This window comes from Carcharhinus amblyrhynchos, chromosome 27, assembly GCF_965287045.1.
Source record: "Carcharhinus amblyrhynchos chromosome 27, sCarAmb.v2.hapA, whole genome shotgun sequence".
In the NCBI taxonomy this organism is placed as follows: Eukaryota; Metazoa; Chordata; class Chondrichthyes; order Carcharhiniformes; family Carcharhinidae; genus Carcharhinus; species Carcharhinus amblyrhynchos.
The window spans coordinates 42,566,775-42,580,854 of NC_137350.1; the positions used below are offsets into that span (position 1 = coordinate 42,566,775).

The following is a 14,080-nucleotide window of genomic DNA, read 5'->3' on the forward strand; positions in this document are numbered from 1 at the left end:
AAGAACTAATTTCACAAAGTAAATCAAAGAGCAAGGTTTGATTTTAAAAATAAGACACCAACACCTGAGCCACACACACACACCACACAATCCCCACCTGGTTTCTATTTATATCAGGCAGCTGGTCAGCTGACCACCACATCATTTTGCCATTAGTCACACTGTCTACCGTGTTAGCTGACCCTCAGCATGTTACATTACATTGGAATCTGTTATAATGTAACCAATGTTATCATTGGTTACACAGTAATACTGCACTGTGTGATTCAGTTTCTATGAGACGAATGTGAGAGATGAGTGCAGGTGAGAGATGAGTGTTTGAATTGAGTATGTGTAAGATGCGAGGGTGTATGTATTTGAGATGAGAGTCTGTGTGTGTGCAACACACAATCCACAGTCTGTGGATGTCAAAAGTTGCAGCAGGACATAAATAGGATGCAGGACTGGGCGGAGAAGTGGCAGATGGACTTCAACGCGGATAAATGTGTAGTGGTCCATTTTGGCAGAACCAACGGGATGAACGAGTACACTATCAAGGGCAAGGGTCTTAGTAGTGTTGAAGAGCAGAAGAATCTTGGGGTCCGGGTCCACAGGATTCTTAAATCGGCCTCGCAGGTGGAGGATGTGGTCAAGAAGGCATATGGTGTACTGGCCTTCATTAATCGAGGGATTGAGTTTAGGAATCAGGAGGTAATGCTGCAACTTTATAAGACCCTAGTCAGGCCTCATTTGGAGTACTGTGCGCAGTTCTGGTCGCCTCACTATAGGAAAGATGTAGAAGCTATTGAAAGGGTACAGAGGAGATTTACAAGGATGTTGCCTGGATTGGGAGGCATGCCTTATGAAGTTAGGTTGAGAGAGCTGGGACTCTTCTCCCCAGAGAGACGAAGGTTGAGAGGCGACCTGATAGAGGTTTATAAAATGTTGAGAGGAATAGATAGGGTGGATTCTCAGAGGCTATTTCCCCGGGTTGAAATGGTCGCTACGAGAGGACACAGATTTAAGGTGTGGGGAGGAAAGTACAGGAGTGATGTTAGGGGTAAGTTTTTCACTCAGAGGGTGGTGAGTGAATGGAATCGGCTGCCGTCAGTGGTGGTGGAGGTGAACTCGCTGGGGTCTTTTAAAAGACTTCTGGATGAGTATATGGGGTTTTGTGGGATTGGGGGTTATAGATAGGTCTATAGATTGGTAGGTGTTGATGTGATCGGCGCAACTCATGGGCCGAAGGGCCTGTTTGTGCTGTAGTGTTCTATGTTCTATGTTCTAACAGATGTGTGTGAGATGAGAGGGTGTGTGTATGCGCATGTTTGTGTCCAAGAGAGAGAGAGAGATGTGTGTGTCTGTGTGGGATGAGCGCATTTGATAAAAGTGTGTATGTGAGATGAGAGTGTGTGTGAGAGATGAAGGTGTGTATGTCCAATATGAGAATACAGTATTCCGGAAGCCAAAGGAGCAGAAACCGTCCTCCCAATAAAAATGACAAGAAGGTGCTTAGTAAATCAGACACCCAAAGGGACTCGGGAGTCCTTGTTCAAGATTCTCTTAAGGTTAACATGCAGGTTTAGTCGGCAATTAGGAAGACAAATGCAATGTTAGCATTCATGTTGAAAGGGCTAGAATACAACAGCAGGAATGCACTTCTGACACTCTATTAGGCTGTTGTCAGACCCAATTTGGAGTATAATGAGCATTTCTGGGCCCTGTATCAAAGGAAGGATGTGCTGGCCTTGGAAGGGATGCAGAGGAGGTTCACAAGAATGATCCCTGCAATGAAGAACTTGTTGTATAAGGAGTGGTTGAGGACTCTGGGTCTGTACTCATTAGAGTTTAGAAGGATGAGGGGAGACCTTATTGACAGGATACTATGATGCCTGGATAGAGTGAACCTGGAGAGGATGTTTCCACTAGTAGGAATAACTAGAACTAGAGGGCTAAAGGGATGATCCTTTAAAACAGGGATGAGGAGGAATTTCTTCAGCCAGAGAGTGATGAATCTGTGGAACTCTGCCGCAGAAGGCTATGGAGACCAGATCATTGAGTGTCTTTAAGACAGAGATAGATATGTTCTTATTAATAAGAGGATCAAGAGTTATGGGGAAAAGACAGGAGAATGGGGATGAGAGAAAACCAGCCATGATTGAATGGTAGAGCAGACTCGATGGGCCGAGTGGCCGAATTCTGCTCCTGTGTCTTATGGTCTCATGTCTTATGGTGAGACCTAAGAACCTTTCCAAATAAAATAATTTTCTAATCACAGAAAACATATATATAAAAAATAGAAAAGTATTATACAAATTGTGTTTTCATATGTTTGTACCAATTGCATGAAGACTATCATTTTTCTGTGTTGTGTGGCATTTTAAAAGATAGGCTTGCAGACCATTAAAGTAACAATCAAACAAGCAAGAGCTTTATTAGAAATGTATTTACTCTATAGGCTGTAAAGATTGACTTTGTAAACGATGAAATATATCAACAACACATGATTAGATTCTTAGGACTTGATTTTACCATTTTCATTCTAAGTGCTGAATCTGGGCGCAATTCAGATCCGACTTGGAAATCTGCTTTCAGGCACCCCTATTAGCACTTAGCCTGAAAAATATTGTGGGCCCCGTTCGCACAGGGCTTAGTGCACCCAGAACGATCGGAGCTCTGAACTGCGCACGCGCATTTAGAAAAACTTTGAAAAAGTGCCCTGTGTCAGATTGTTCCCGGGCCATAGAAAGCGGAGAAAGCAGCTCGGGAGCGAAAAGTGGGAGCGATGGCCCCCACAGACATCATTGTACCCCTTATCCACCCATCACCCCCCACTACCCAGACTGATTGCCTCCCTACCTTTCCACTGATCACCTGCAGAGTGGCAGCGGACCCCTCCACCCCACCAGAGATCCATCTGGCCCCCACTCTCCCCTCACCACTGAGCGATTAGGCCTCCTGCCCCACCCCCCCAGAGATACATTTTACCCGCCTCTCTCCTTCCCCCAAGAACAATCTGGCCTCACTCCCCCCTCAGCCCCAGAGGAACATCTGACCTGCCTCCTCTTCCTTCCCCACCCCCCTCACCAGAGAATGATCTGGCCCACCTCTTCCCCCAACCCGACAATGATCGGCCCTCCCCCACCACCAGACAATGGTTGCCCCCATTCCCACCACCAGACAATGACCCCCGTCCCCCTAACCCCACCCCGAGAGCTGTTGGAATCTATGAACTTGCCTCTTCAGCAACTGGAGCATCCCATTCACACTTTTATTCAGCAGGTCCTTTTTAGTGTGATTCTGGATAGGTGAACGCGGCAGTAAAGGGGGAAATGCTGATAAAGTTGGGTGGGCAGTTCATTAATTCAATTTAAATGCATGAAAATGCATTTAAATCACCGTTGCACCCGTTTTGGGCGCAAATTGGATTGCGGCCATTCCCGGGGTCTTAGTAAAGTGGTTATCTGCATGGGCGCGGATCGCATTAATGGCCTCACACCCGACTTTACCACATTTTCGCACCCAAAAACAGGTATGACGCAATGGTAAAATAGAGCCCTTAAAGTGCCATTGTCCAACTAGGAACAAGCATGAATACACAACACTTTCCTCCCCCTTCACAACTGAGGTTCCTGCAATGAAACACAATATAATATTAACAATCTAAAATTTACAATCTGAGAATCCGTCATTAAGGAGGAAATTGCGAGGCATCTTGAAGGGAATTGCTTGATAGGGCAGACGCAACACGGTTTCATTAAAGGGAAGTCGTGTCTGACAAATTTACTGGAGTTCTATGAGGATGTGTCTAGGGCGGTGGATAGAGGAGAGCCGGTGGATGTGGTCTTTCTGGATTTTCAGAAGGCGTTTGACAAGGTACCTCACAAGAGGTTACTGCAGAAGGTCAGAGGACATGGAGTTGGGGGTAGGGTGTTAGCGTGGATAGAGGATTGGTTGTCAAATAGGAGGCAGAGAGTGGGGGTCAATGGGTGCTATTCGGATTGGCGGTTGGTGACTAGTGGGGTGCCCCAGGGGTCGGTGCTGGGGCCTCAGCTATTTACCATTTATATAGATGATCTGGAGGAGGGAACCGAGTGTAGGGTGTCGAAATTTGCTGATGACACCAAGATTGGGGGAAAGGCAAATTGTGCGGAGGGTGTGGAGAGTCTGCAGAAGGATCTAAATAGGCTGGGCGAATGGGCCAGGAAATGGCAAATGGAATTTAATGTTGGCAAGTGTGAGGTGGTCCACTTTGGGAGGAATAATGGTAGGAAGGACTATTACTTACGGGGCGAAAAACTGCAGCAGGCGACGGTGCAGAGGGACCTCGGGGTCCTTGTGCATGAGTCGCAAAAACCCGGCCTGCAAGTGCAGCAGGTGGTCAGGAAGGCGAATGGGATGCTGGCCTTCATAGCGAGGGGGATTGAATATAAAAGTAGGGAGGTCTTGCTGCAGCTGTATAGGGCATTGGTGAGGCCGCAGCTGGAGTACTGTGTGCAGTTTTGGGCGCCGCACCTGCGCAAGGATATTTTGGCCCTGGAGGGAGTGCAGAGGAGGTTTACTAGGCTGATACCAGAGTTGAGGGGGTTGAGCTATGAGGAGAGGCTGAATAAACTAGGCTTGTACTCGTTAGAGTTTAGAAGAATGAGGGGAGATCTCATTGAGACGTATAAGATGATGAATGGGATGGATAGGATAGAGGTGGAAAGACTCTTCCCGCTCAAAAAAGACAGTAGGACTAGGGGGCACAGCCTCAAGATAAAGGGGGGGCGGTTCAGAACGGAGTTGAGGAGGAACTTCTTCACTCAAAGGGTGGTGAATCTCTGGAATTCTCTGCCCGTTGAAGTGGTGGAGGCTGCCTCGCTAAATATTTTTAAGAAGCGGGTTGATGGGTTTTTGATAAGAGAGGGGATTAAGGGTTATGGGGAGAGGGCGGGAAAGTGGAACTGAGCCACGACAGATCAGCCATGATCTTATTGAATGGCGGGGCAGGCTCGAAGGGCCAGATGGCCTACTCCTGCTCCTATTTCTTATGTTCTTATGTTCTTATGTTCTTAAACCTGATGGTTAATAGGTTAGATATTTCAGAGGACTTTGATTTCTACATTGGGTTCGACAAATCTTAGGCAACTGCTTTTTTGTGTTGACACCTTTGGTGTTTTTGGTTGAATTTGGGTGTCATCTGTAATTGTCTCAATTGGAGGTGATGTTGGATTTAGAAGTTTATTAAATGTTGAAGTGTCCTTAACTGAGTTGATTTCTTCCACAGTTGTTTCTGGTATTGTCAGGTTCTCAGGAATGTCTAGGTGTCAACTTGGTGTAGTTTGTTATGGACTCTTGGTTGACAGTCTCTGGCAAAGACAATACTCTATTGTGTATGTATGTGCTGACAACATCAATGCCCATCTCTGCATTTGGCTCGCTGCTAGAGATGAAATGCCAGTGTGCAGCCAGAGTAATTTGCCAGTGGCTGATGATCCGTTAGTAAAATAAATTTCCTTCCATATAAGTATTGGTCCTGAAAATGATGCCTGGAGCTTCCTTCATTATCTGTGCATCGTTCATTTCTGCTTTGTTCAAAGATCGAGATAGAAATGCTATTGGCTGCACAGACAAAGCATGCTGTTCATAGAGAAGGAAACGAGAAACTGCAGAATGTAATGTTACAGTCATAGCTAGAGTGTAGAGAAAGATCAGCTTAATGTATGGTAGGTACATTCAAAAGTCTGATGGCAGCAGGGAAGAAGCTGTTCATGAGTCGGTTGGTACTTGACCTCAGACTTTTGTATCTTTTTCCCGATGGAAGAAGGTGGAAGAGAGAATGTCTGGGGTGCATGAGGTCCTTAACTATGCTGGCTGCTTTGCCGAAGCAGCGGAAAGTATAGATAGAGTCAGTGGATGGGAGGCTGGTTTGCATGATGGACTGGGCTACGTTCAGGACCTTGTGGTCATGGGCAGAGCAGGAGCCATACCAAGCTGTAATACAACCAGAAAGAATGTTTTCTATAGTGCATCTGTAAAGGTTGGTGTGAGTCGTAACTGACATACCAAATTTCCTCTCTGTGAGAGCTGAACTAAGCTGCCATTTGGCAGGTGCTAGCAGGCAGTATTCTGGCAGTTTGGAGCTGGGAGCAGTGGCCTTTATACCCCAGATGACATACCAAAAACCCCCACAATAGGATTGTTTACAGGTCATCAAATGATCAAATTCATATCTAATAGGCTGCTGCTATTCAAATGCCTTTTTAAAATTGATTGGGCAAACTGCAAAAACAACCTGTTATCACAGCAGTGCTTCCCCTTAGCCTCACAATATAATGTTTCACTTAGGTCTCTCTACATATTTGCATTTGCACCTGCATTTCTTTTAACTAAGCATAGGAGAAAAATCTATCTTTTTTAACAGACAATGCAGTTTCACAACTCTTAGCATTTTTCCAATTTTTTATAGTTTTACAAACATGAACTTCACAACAATTGAATTAAAAGGCAAAGTGTGATCGGAACACCTCAACCTCCTCCAAACATGGCAAGTGCAGCCAGGATTGATCCCTGGGATTTCTTAGTAATTCACCCAGACATCTTTGTCTACTGTGAGTTACACAATCTCATTAAAACTTTGTCTCCCTTATTAAGGATTTCAAACTTTTCGCTTTTGAAGATCAAGTCTCAGAATTCCCTCCAAACCTTGCTCAAGCATGGGCTATCTCAATGACTACTCAACTTAAGACTTTCAATCTTGTCTCCAAGACAGTGTTCCCCTGATTTCCTGACTCTGCACTTCAGCTCCAACTCAAGGCAGAACTTTAGCTCTTAAGCCATACCATAGAACAGCGCAGTACAGGCCCTTCGGCCCTCGATGTTGTGCCGACCAGTGAAACCAATCTAATGACCCTCTAACCTAAACTATTCCAATATTATCCATATGTCGATCTAATAACCATTTGAATGCCCTTAAAGTTGGCCAGTCCACTTCTGCTGCAGGCAGGGCATTCCACGCCCTTGCTACCCTCTGAGTAAAGAACCTACCTCTGACATCTGTCTTATATTTATCACCCCTCAATTTAAATCTATGTTCCCCTCTTGTTAGCCATCACCATCTGAGGAAAAAGGCTCTCGCCGTCCACCCTATCTAACTCTCTGATCATCTTGTATGCCCCAATTAAGTCACCTCTTATCCTTCTTCTCTCTAACGAAAACAACCTCAAGTCCCTCAGCTTTTCCTCGTAAGACCTTCCCACCATACCAGGCAACATCCTGATAAATCTCCTCTGCACCCTTTCCAATGCTTCCATATCCTTATAATGCAGCGACCAGAACTGTACGCAATACTCCAAGTGCGGCCGCACCAGAGTTTTGTACAGTTGCAACATGACCTCACGGCTCCGAAATTCAATCCCTCTACCAATAAAAGCTAATACACCATACGCCTTCTTAACAACCCTATCAACCTGGGTGCCAACTTTCAGGGATCTATGCACATGGACACCGAGATTTCTCTGCTCATCCACACTACCAAGAGTCTTTCCATTAGCCCAATACTCTGTAATTCTGTTACTCCTTCCAAAGTGAATCACCTCACACTTTTCCGCATTAAACTCCATTTGCCACCTCTCAGCCCAGCTCTGCAACTTATCTATGTTCCTCTGCAAACTGTAACATCCACCCTCACTGTGTACAACAACTCCGACTTTAGTGTCATCCGCAAATTTACTAACCCATCCTTCTATACCCTCATCTAGGTCATTTATAAAAATGACAAACAGCAGTGGTCCCAAAACAGATCCCTGCGGTCCACCACTAGTAACTGAACTCCAGGTTGAACATTTCCCATCAACCACCACCCTCTGTCTTCTTTCAGCTAGCTAATTCCTGATCCAAACTGTTAAATCACCCTCAATCCCATGCATACCAAGCAGAACGTCAATGCTTTAAAGGGTTATCCTTTCCCCAGAAGCCTCCAGCTTGGAGTCACCACCCTTCAGCTGCCTTTTAAGCCCTCTAGGGATTTTCCTGAGTCCTCACTACTTGAAGCCAGCCAACCCAGGCCACTTATACTGCTTGGCGTCTCTTTCTCTGTGCCTCTTCCGACTGGTTACTTACCCCACTGGCTCCCACCAGAGGTCTCTCCTCCTGCTGGTGTTCTCCCAGTGGTATCCTCCCACCCTTGACCCCCTTCTCTCTGCCTGAGACCTCTCCTTGTCCTCTCTCCCTGGGTTTCTTCTTTCTGAGATCCTTACCTTTGATCCCAGGATTCCCCATCTCTGGCACCCAAACCTGGGTCTCATGATCAGGCATTCGCACCATTTTTCTGTGCAGGGACACTGCTGCTGCTCCAGGTACCTTTAACTGAAGGATACACTAAAACAGAGCATGTGCAACTGTCACCTTGCTGTGCTCTGTGAACACCCAGAATGCTTGGGCCTGCCAGGAACTGCAGTCCTCCATCTCTGTCAGAAACTGGGTAAGTAGCTATTACTTAACCTCAGGTAAACAGGGAGGCTGATCCCCCAGTGTTAATAGGTCTGATCCCCTTGAATACTGGCATTAACAGGGAACTGATCTTCTCTGAGCCAAGAATTCATCATGTAGCCTACTGATTGCAACATATTCATCCAGAAGGGGCATTGTAAAATGAAGTAGATCACATTCTCACCAGTGTGGGTATTGAGGAGGTTTGGGAAGCATGAATGTTTTTCACCCTGGGAAGAAGTCTCACAATACCAGATTAAAGTCCAACAGTTTTATTTGGTAGCAAACACCACTACCTTTCAGGACTCTGCCCCTTCCTCAGGTGAGTGGGGAGTTCTGATCACAAACAGGGCATATGAAGACACACACTCAGTCTACAGAATACTGATTAGAATGCCAGTCTTCACAGCTAATCAAGTCTTAAAGGTGCAGACAATGTGAGTGAAGATAGTATTAAGCATGGGTTAAAGAGATGTATATTATCTCCAGACAGGACAGTAAGTGAAATGTTGCAAGCCCAGGCAAGTTATGGGGGTTACAAATAGTGTGACATGAACCCAAGATCCCGGTTGAGGTCATCCTCATGTGTGCGGAACTTGGCTATCAGTCTCTGCTCAGCGACTCTGCGCTGTCGTGTGTCATGAAGTCCACCTTGGAGAATGCTTATCGGAAGATCAGAGGCTGAATGCCCGTGACAGCTGAAATGTTCACCAACAGGAAGAGAATAGCCTTGCCTGGTGATTGTCAAGCGGTGCTCATTCATCTGTTGTCATAGTGTCTGCACGGTCTCTACATCCTTTCTTGCAGCATGTCAGGTAGACAACGTTGGCCGAGTTGCAAGAGTATGTACCATGTACTTGGTGGATGGTGTTCTCACGTGAGATGATGGCATCCGTATCGATGATCTGGCATGTCTTGCAGAGATTGCTGTGGCAGGGTTGTGTGGTATCATTCAGGGTTGTGTGGTATCATTCCACATCATGACTTCCCCACTGGACCCAGCTGAAAAGTAATCATCTGAAAATCATTTGTAAGAATTTTTTTTATAAACAATAGGCTGGTGTTGAACTTGCACATTTCTTTGAGATTATAAGAAGTGAGAATCCTTTGTGCTGAATTTCTGAAGACTGCTGACCTCTAACCCTGCAGGTGAGCCCTGAGGTGAAATTCTGGATTCTGTGTGTTACTGTTTTCCCATCAAACTTCAGTGTGAAGCTCAGGAGAGCATCCTGAGATATTAGAAAATGCTGGAAAAACTCAGCAGGTCTGGCAGCATCTTTGGAAAGAGAAACAGAGATAACATTTTGAGTCCGTATAACTCTTCTTCAAGATTGAGCAGAAGTAGAAATGTGATGGGTTTTATTTGTTGAAATGGGTGGGGAGGGTGTTGGGTAAAAGAAGGGTGTTTATTTTATCCTGATTTATTTAATTTGCCAGCATTTCTCTATTTTCTGTCCAGTTGCTATCAATTGATTTCTGATGAACTGCAGTGACATTAATGCATTTTCTCTTTGTGAAATGAACAGGTCATTGGCCATGGAAGGTATGGGGTAGTCTGGAAAGGGTTACAGGCACAAAGAGAGGTGGCCGTTAAATTGTTCTCTGTCATCAACCATCAGCATTATGCAAATGAAAAGAGTTTTCACTCTCTCCCTCTGATGGAACATGAAAACATTGTGAAGTTTATCGATGCTGGGGAGAGGAAATGCAGGAACACTGTGGACTATTTTCTCGTAACAGAATACCATGCTCAGGTAATCACAGTAACAGCAACACAGCGAATCCACAGGTTTGCTGACGTGTAAAAACAATTAAGATCTCAGATTAATGAGGCCATAAAAATTATTATACGCATCTTTAAGGTTTATTTCTCCAGGGGTAATTTTCAAAAGCAGGGAAGTTGTGTTAAACTTGTGTAAAATCTTGGTTAGACCATATTTGCAGCAGTGTGCACAGTTTGGTCTCCACATATCTTGGTTGGAACACTCTTGGAGTACTTCGCTACAAAAGGATGTGGTGACACTGCATAAGGTGCAAAAATGATTTACAAGAATGATACCAAAATTGTGAGGTTATGACTATCAGGAAAGATTGCTAGGTTCTTTATTCTAGGAAACATAAGGCTGAGAGCTGACCTAACTGGGATCTTTAACATTAAGGGTTTTGTTAGGGTAGATGCAGAGAAGATATTTCCACTTTTGGAGGAGAGAGAACAGAGCTAGGGAGCCATCAATATAAGATAGTGACTAATTAATCCAATGGGGAATTCAGGAGAGACTTCTTTATCCAGAGTGGTGAGGATGTGGAACTCACTGCCACAGACAGTTGTTGAGATGAATAGTATATGTTTATTTAAGGGGAAACTGGATAAACACACAAGAGAGAAAGAAATAGAAGGATATGGTATGGGGGTGGGATCAGTTAGGGCTGGGAGGAGGTTCATGGAATAGGAGCACTGACATGGAAAGGATGAGCCCAATGGTCTGTCTCTGTGCTGTGAGATTCAATGTAACATTTTCCCTCTTGCCTTCTTGGGGGTCAAGATAAAATAAATCAAGTCGCTGAATGATAAAGTGGTCTTAATCTATGTTCTTCAAGAATTATATAAAAGTGAGTTTCATTCCAACAGGGATCTCTGTACAGCTACTTAAAAAAACACAGCAGTGACTGGAGAAGCACACTGAAAATGGCACAATCTCTCACCTCAGGTCTGAGCTTTCTTCACACTGAGAACTGGTGCAGGGGTGAGTTCACCATTTCTACAACTATTAAGGTCACAAACAAAACAGAATCGAAGAACTATTATTAGTATCGGTAAGCAGGAAACAAGAATAAGAGAGGGCCATTCAGCCCCTCAAACTTGTTGCACAGCAGAAGGAGGCTATTCAACCCTTCAAGTATGTTAGGAACAGGAGGAGACCATCTAGTGTCTCATTGAATCTGTACACAAGAAGAGGAAGAGGCCATTTGCCACTTGAGCCTGTTACACAGGAACGAGAGGAGACAATTCAGCCCCAGCACTTTTAGGTCTGTTGCATAGGAAATGAAGGGGCCATACAGTACCTTGATCTTGTTGCAGAGGAACAGTAGGAGGCCATTCTGTCCATCAAACCTGTACATAGGAACAGAATGAGACATTTCAGCTTCTCAAGCATGTGGTGATTTGTATCTTTTCTCTATTATCATGGGAATGTAAGAAATCCTCCCTTATCTCTGTAATCTAACCCATAACAAGCTACTCTCTTTCCTAATATAAAAGCAAAATACTATAGGTGCTATAAATCTAGAATAAATCAGAAAATGCTAGAAAAACTCAGCAGACTTGACAGCATCTAGGAGAAGGTGCTGAGGGACAGGAAGAATGCACATTTGGAAGAAAATGGACTAGTTAGTGATAGGCAGCATGGTTTTGTACAGGGACGGTCATGTCTCACCAACTTGAGTTTTTCAATGAGGCGACAAAGATAATTGAGGGAAAGGCTGTGGATGTAGTTTATGTGGACTTTACCAAGGCTATTGACAAGATCCCACATGGCTAGGTGATACAAAAACTAAAATCACATGGGATTCGGGGTGGGCTGGCTAAATGGGTACAGAACTGACTTGGTTGGAAGGGTGTTTTTCAGGTTAGAGATCTGTAGCTAGTGGTGTTCTGCAGGGATCAGTGCTGGGATCTCTGTTGTTTGTAGTATATACAAATGATTTGGAGGAAAATGTGGATGGTCTGATTAGTAAGGTTGTGAATGACACGAAGATTGGTGGAATCTCTGGTAGCGCCAGGGATTGTGAAGAGGATACAACCAGATATCGATAGATTGGAGACTTGGGCACAGAAATGGCAGATGGAATTTAATCCAGTCAAATGCAAGGCGATGCATTTTAGAGGAACAAATTTAGGTGTGAATTATACTGTAAATGGCAGAACCCTATGGAACATTAACATACAGAGGGATCTTTGCATGCAGGTTCACAGTTCCCTAAAAGTGGCAACGTAGGTGGCCACGGTGATCAAGAAGGTATATGGCATGCTTACCTTCATTGGCTGGGGCATTGAGTACAAGAGTTGGTAAATCATATTGCATCTGTATAAAACCTTGGTTAGGCCACATTTAGAGTATTGCGTGCAGTTCTGGTCACCACACTACCAGAAGGACGTGGAAGCTTTGGAGGGAGTGGAAAGAAGGTTCACCAGGATGTTGCCTGGTCTTGAGAGCATTGGCTATGAAGAGAGGTTTAATAAACTAGGATTGTTTTCATTAGAAAGATGGAGGCTGAGGGGAGACCTAATTGAGGTCTACAAAATTATGAGAAGCATAGACAGGGTGGATAGTCAGAAGTTTTTTCCCAGGGTTCCTGGAATGCCCTGTCAGAGGAAGTGGTGGAAGCAGGCACATTAGCAACATTTAAGAGGCATCTGGATGGGTACAAGAATAGGGAGGGAATAGAGGGATAATGTCTGAGTATGAGCAGAAGGGTTTTTTTAGTTAGGACATCATAATCGGCTTGGGCTTGGTGGTCTGAAGGGCCTAATCCTGTGCTGTACTACCCTTTGTTCTTTGCCTTTGTTCTTTGTATCTGTGGAGTGAGAAACAGAGTTAATGTTTCAAGTCCATATGACTTCTTCAGAGCTCCCTATCCTTCCCAACTGATAAATATGTAATAGTAACAAAAGAGATGATTCTATTTCCCAGGTTTTTACAAACCAGTTGTTGTCCACCGAGATCTAACCAGTCACAACATCCTGGTGAAGGAAAATGGAAGTTGTGTCATCAGTGACTTTGGTGTCGCGGCAGCAATGAGCAGCCATGGTGCGGAAACCTATAAAACCACCTGGGTATACACGGTAAATGAACAAATACACCTACCTCCTGTAGTACAAAAATTTAACTAGAATTAGAAAGGAACATTACTGTGGCAACCAAGTGGCACAGAGAGGAGCATAAGGTTTCAGAAGAGAAAAGCAAGCTGGTTCTGAAGATGTGGAGAAAAGAATGAAGGACAGGATTTTTTTCCTAGAAATATACTTTATTCATGTGATTTGTAAAGATATGGAATCACACAATTGTCTTAGAATATAAAGGTTATCATGTCTACTCCAGCTCCCTGAATGAGCATTTCATATAGTGCCACTCCCCTATCTTCTCTGCGTGACCCTGAACATTCTTCCTTTTCAAAAACAGTCCCTTTTTTTGAATTTCTTGGTTGAACCTGCTTCAAGCACATTTTCAGGCAATGCATTCCAGACCCTAACCATGTACTGCACGAAAATCAATTTCCTCATGATGCTTTTGCTTCTTTTACACATTACTTTCATTCTATGTCCTCTTATCTTGATCCTTTTCTTCTGATATATGACAAAGCAGTTCAAATATGATACAAGCAAAGAAAAGTACAGCACAGGAACAGGCCCTTTAGCCCTGCAAGCTCGTACCAATCATGATACCCTAAGTAAACTAAAACAAAACCTTCTGCCCTTACTTGGTCTGTATCTCTCTATTCACTCCCTGTTCATGTATCCACTAGATGCCTCTTAAATGTTGCTAATGTGCCTGCTTTCATCACCTCCTCCGGCAGCATGTTCCAGGCACCCACCATTCTCGTTGTGTGAAACCTCTCCCACACATCTCCC

General features: G+C 44.4%; 1 protein-coding gene across 1 annotated transcript in view; it reads left to right on the top strand.

The window, feature by feature from the left end:
• Positions 1–14,080, top strand: part of LOC145359156 (bone morphogenetic protein receptor type-2-like) — a 215,339-nt gene that overhangs the window by 175,356 nt on the left and 25,903 nt on the right. Inside the window, exons 7-9 of the mRNA XM_080213579.1 lie at positions 9,978–10,205; positions 11,081–11,195; positions 13,143–13,294. Of these exons, the coding sequence (XP_080069705.1) occupies positions 9,978–10,205; positions 11,081–11,195; positions 13,143–13,294 (495 nt within the window). The remainder of the gene's footprint in view (positions 1–9,977; positions 10,206–11,080; positions 11,196–13,142; positions 13,295–14,080) is intronic.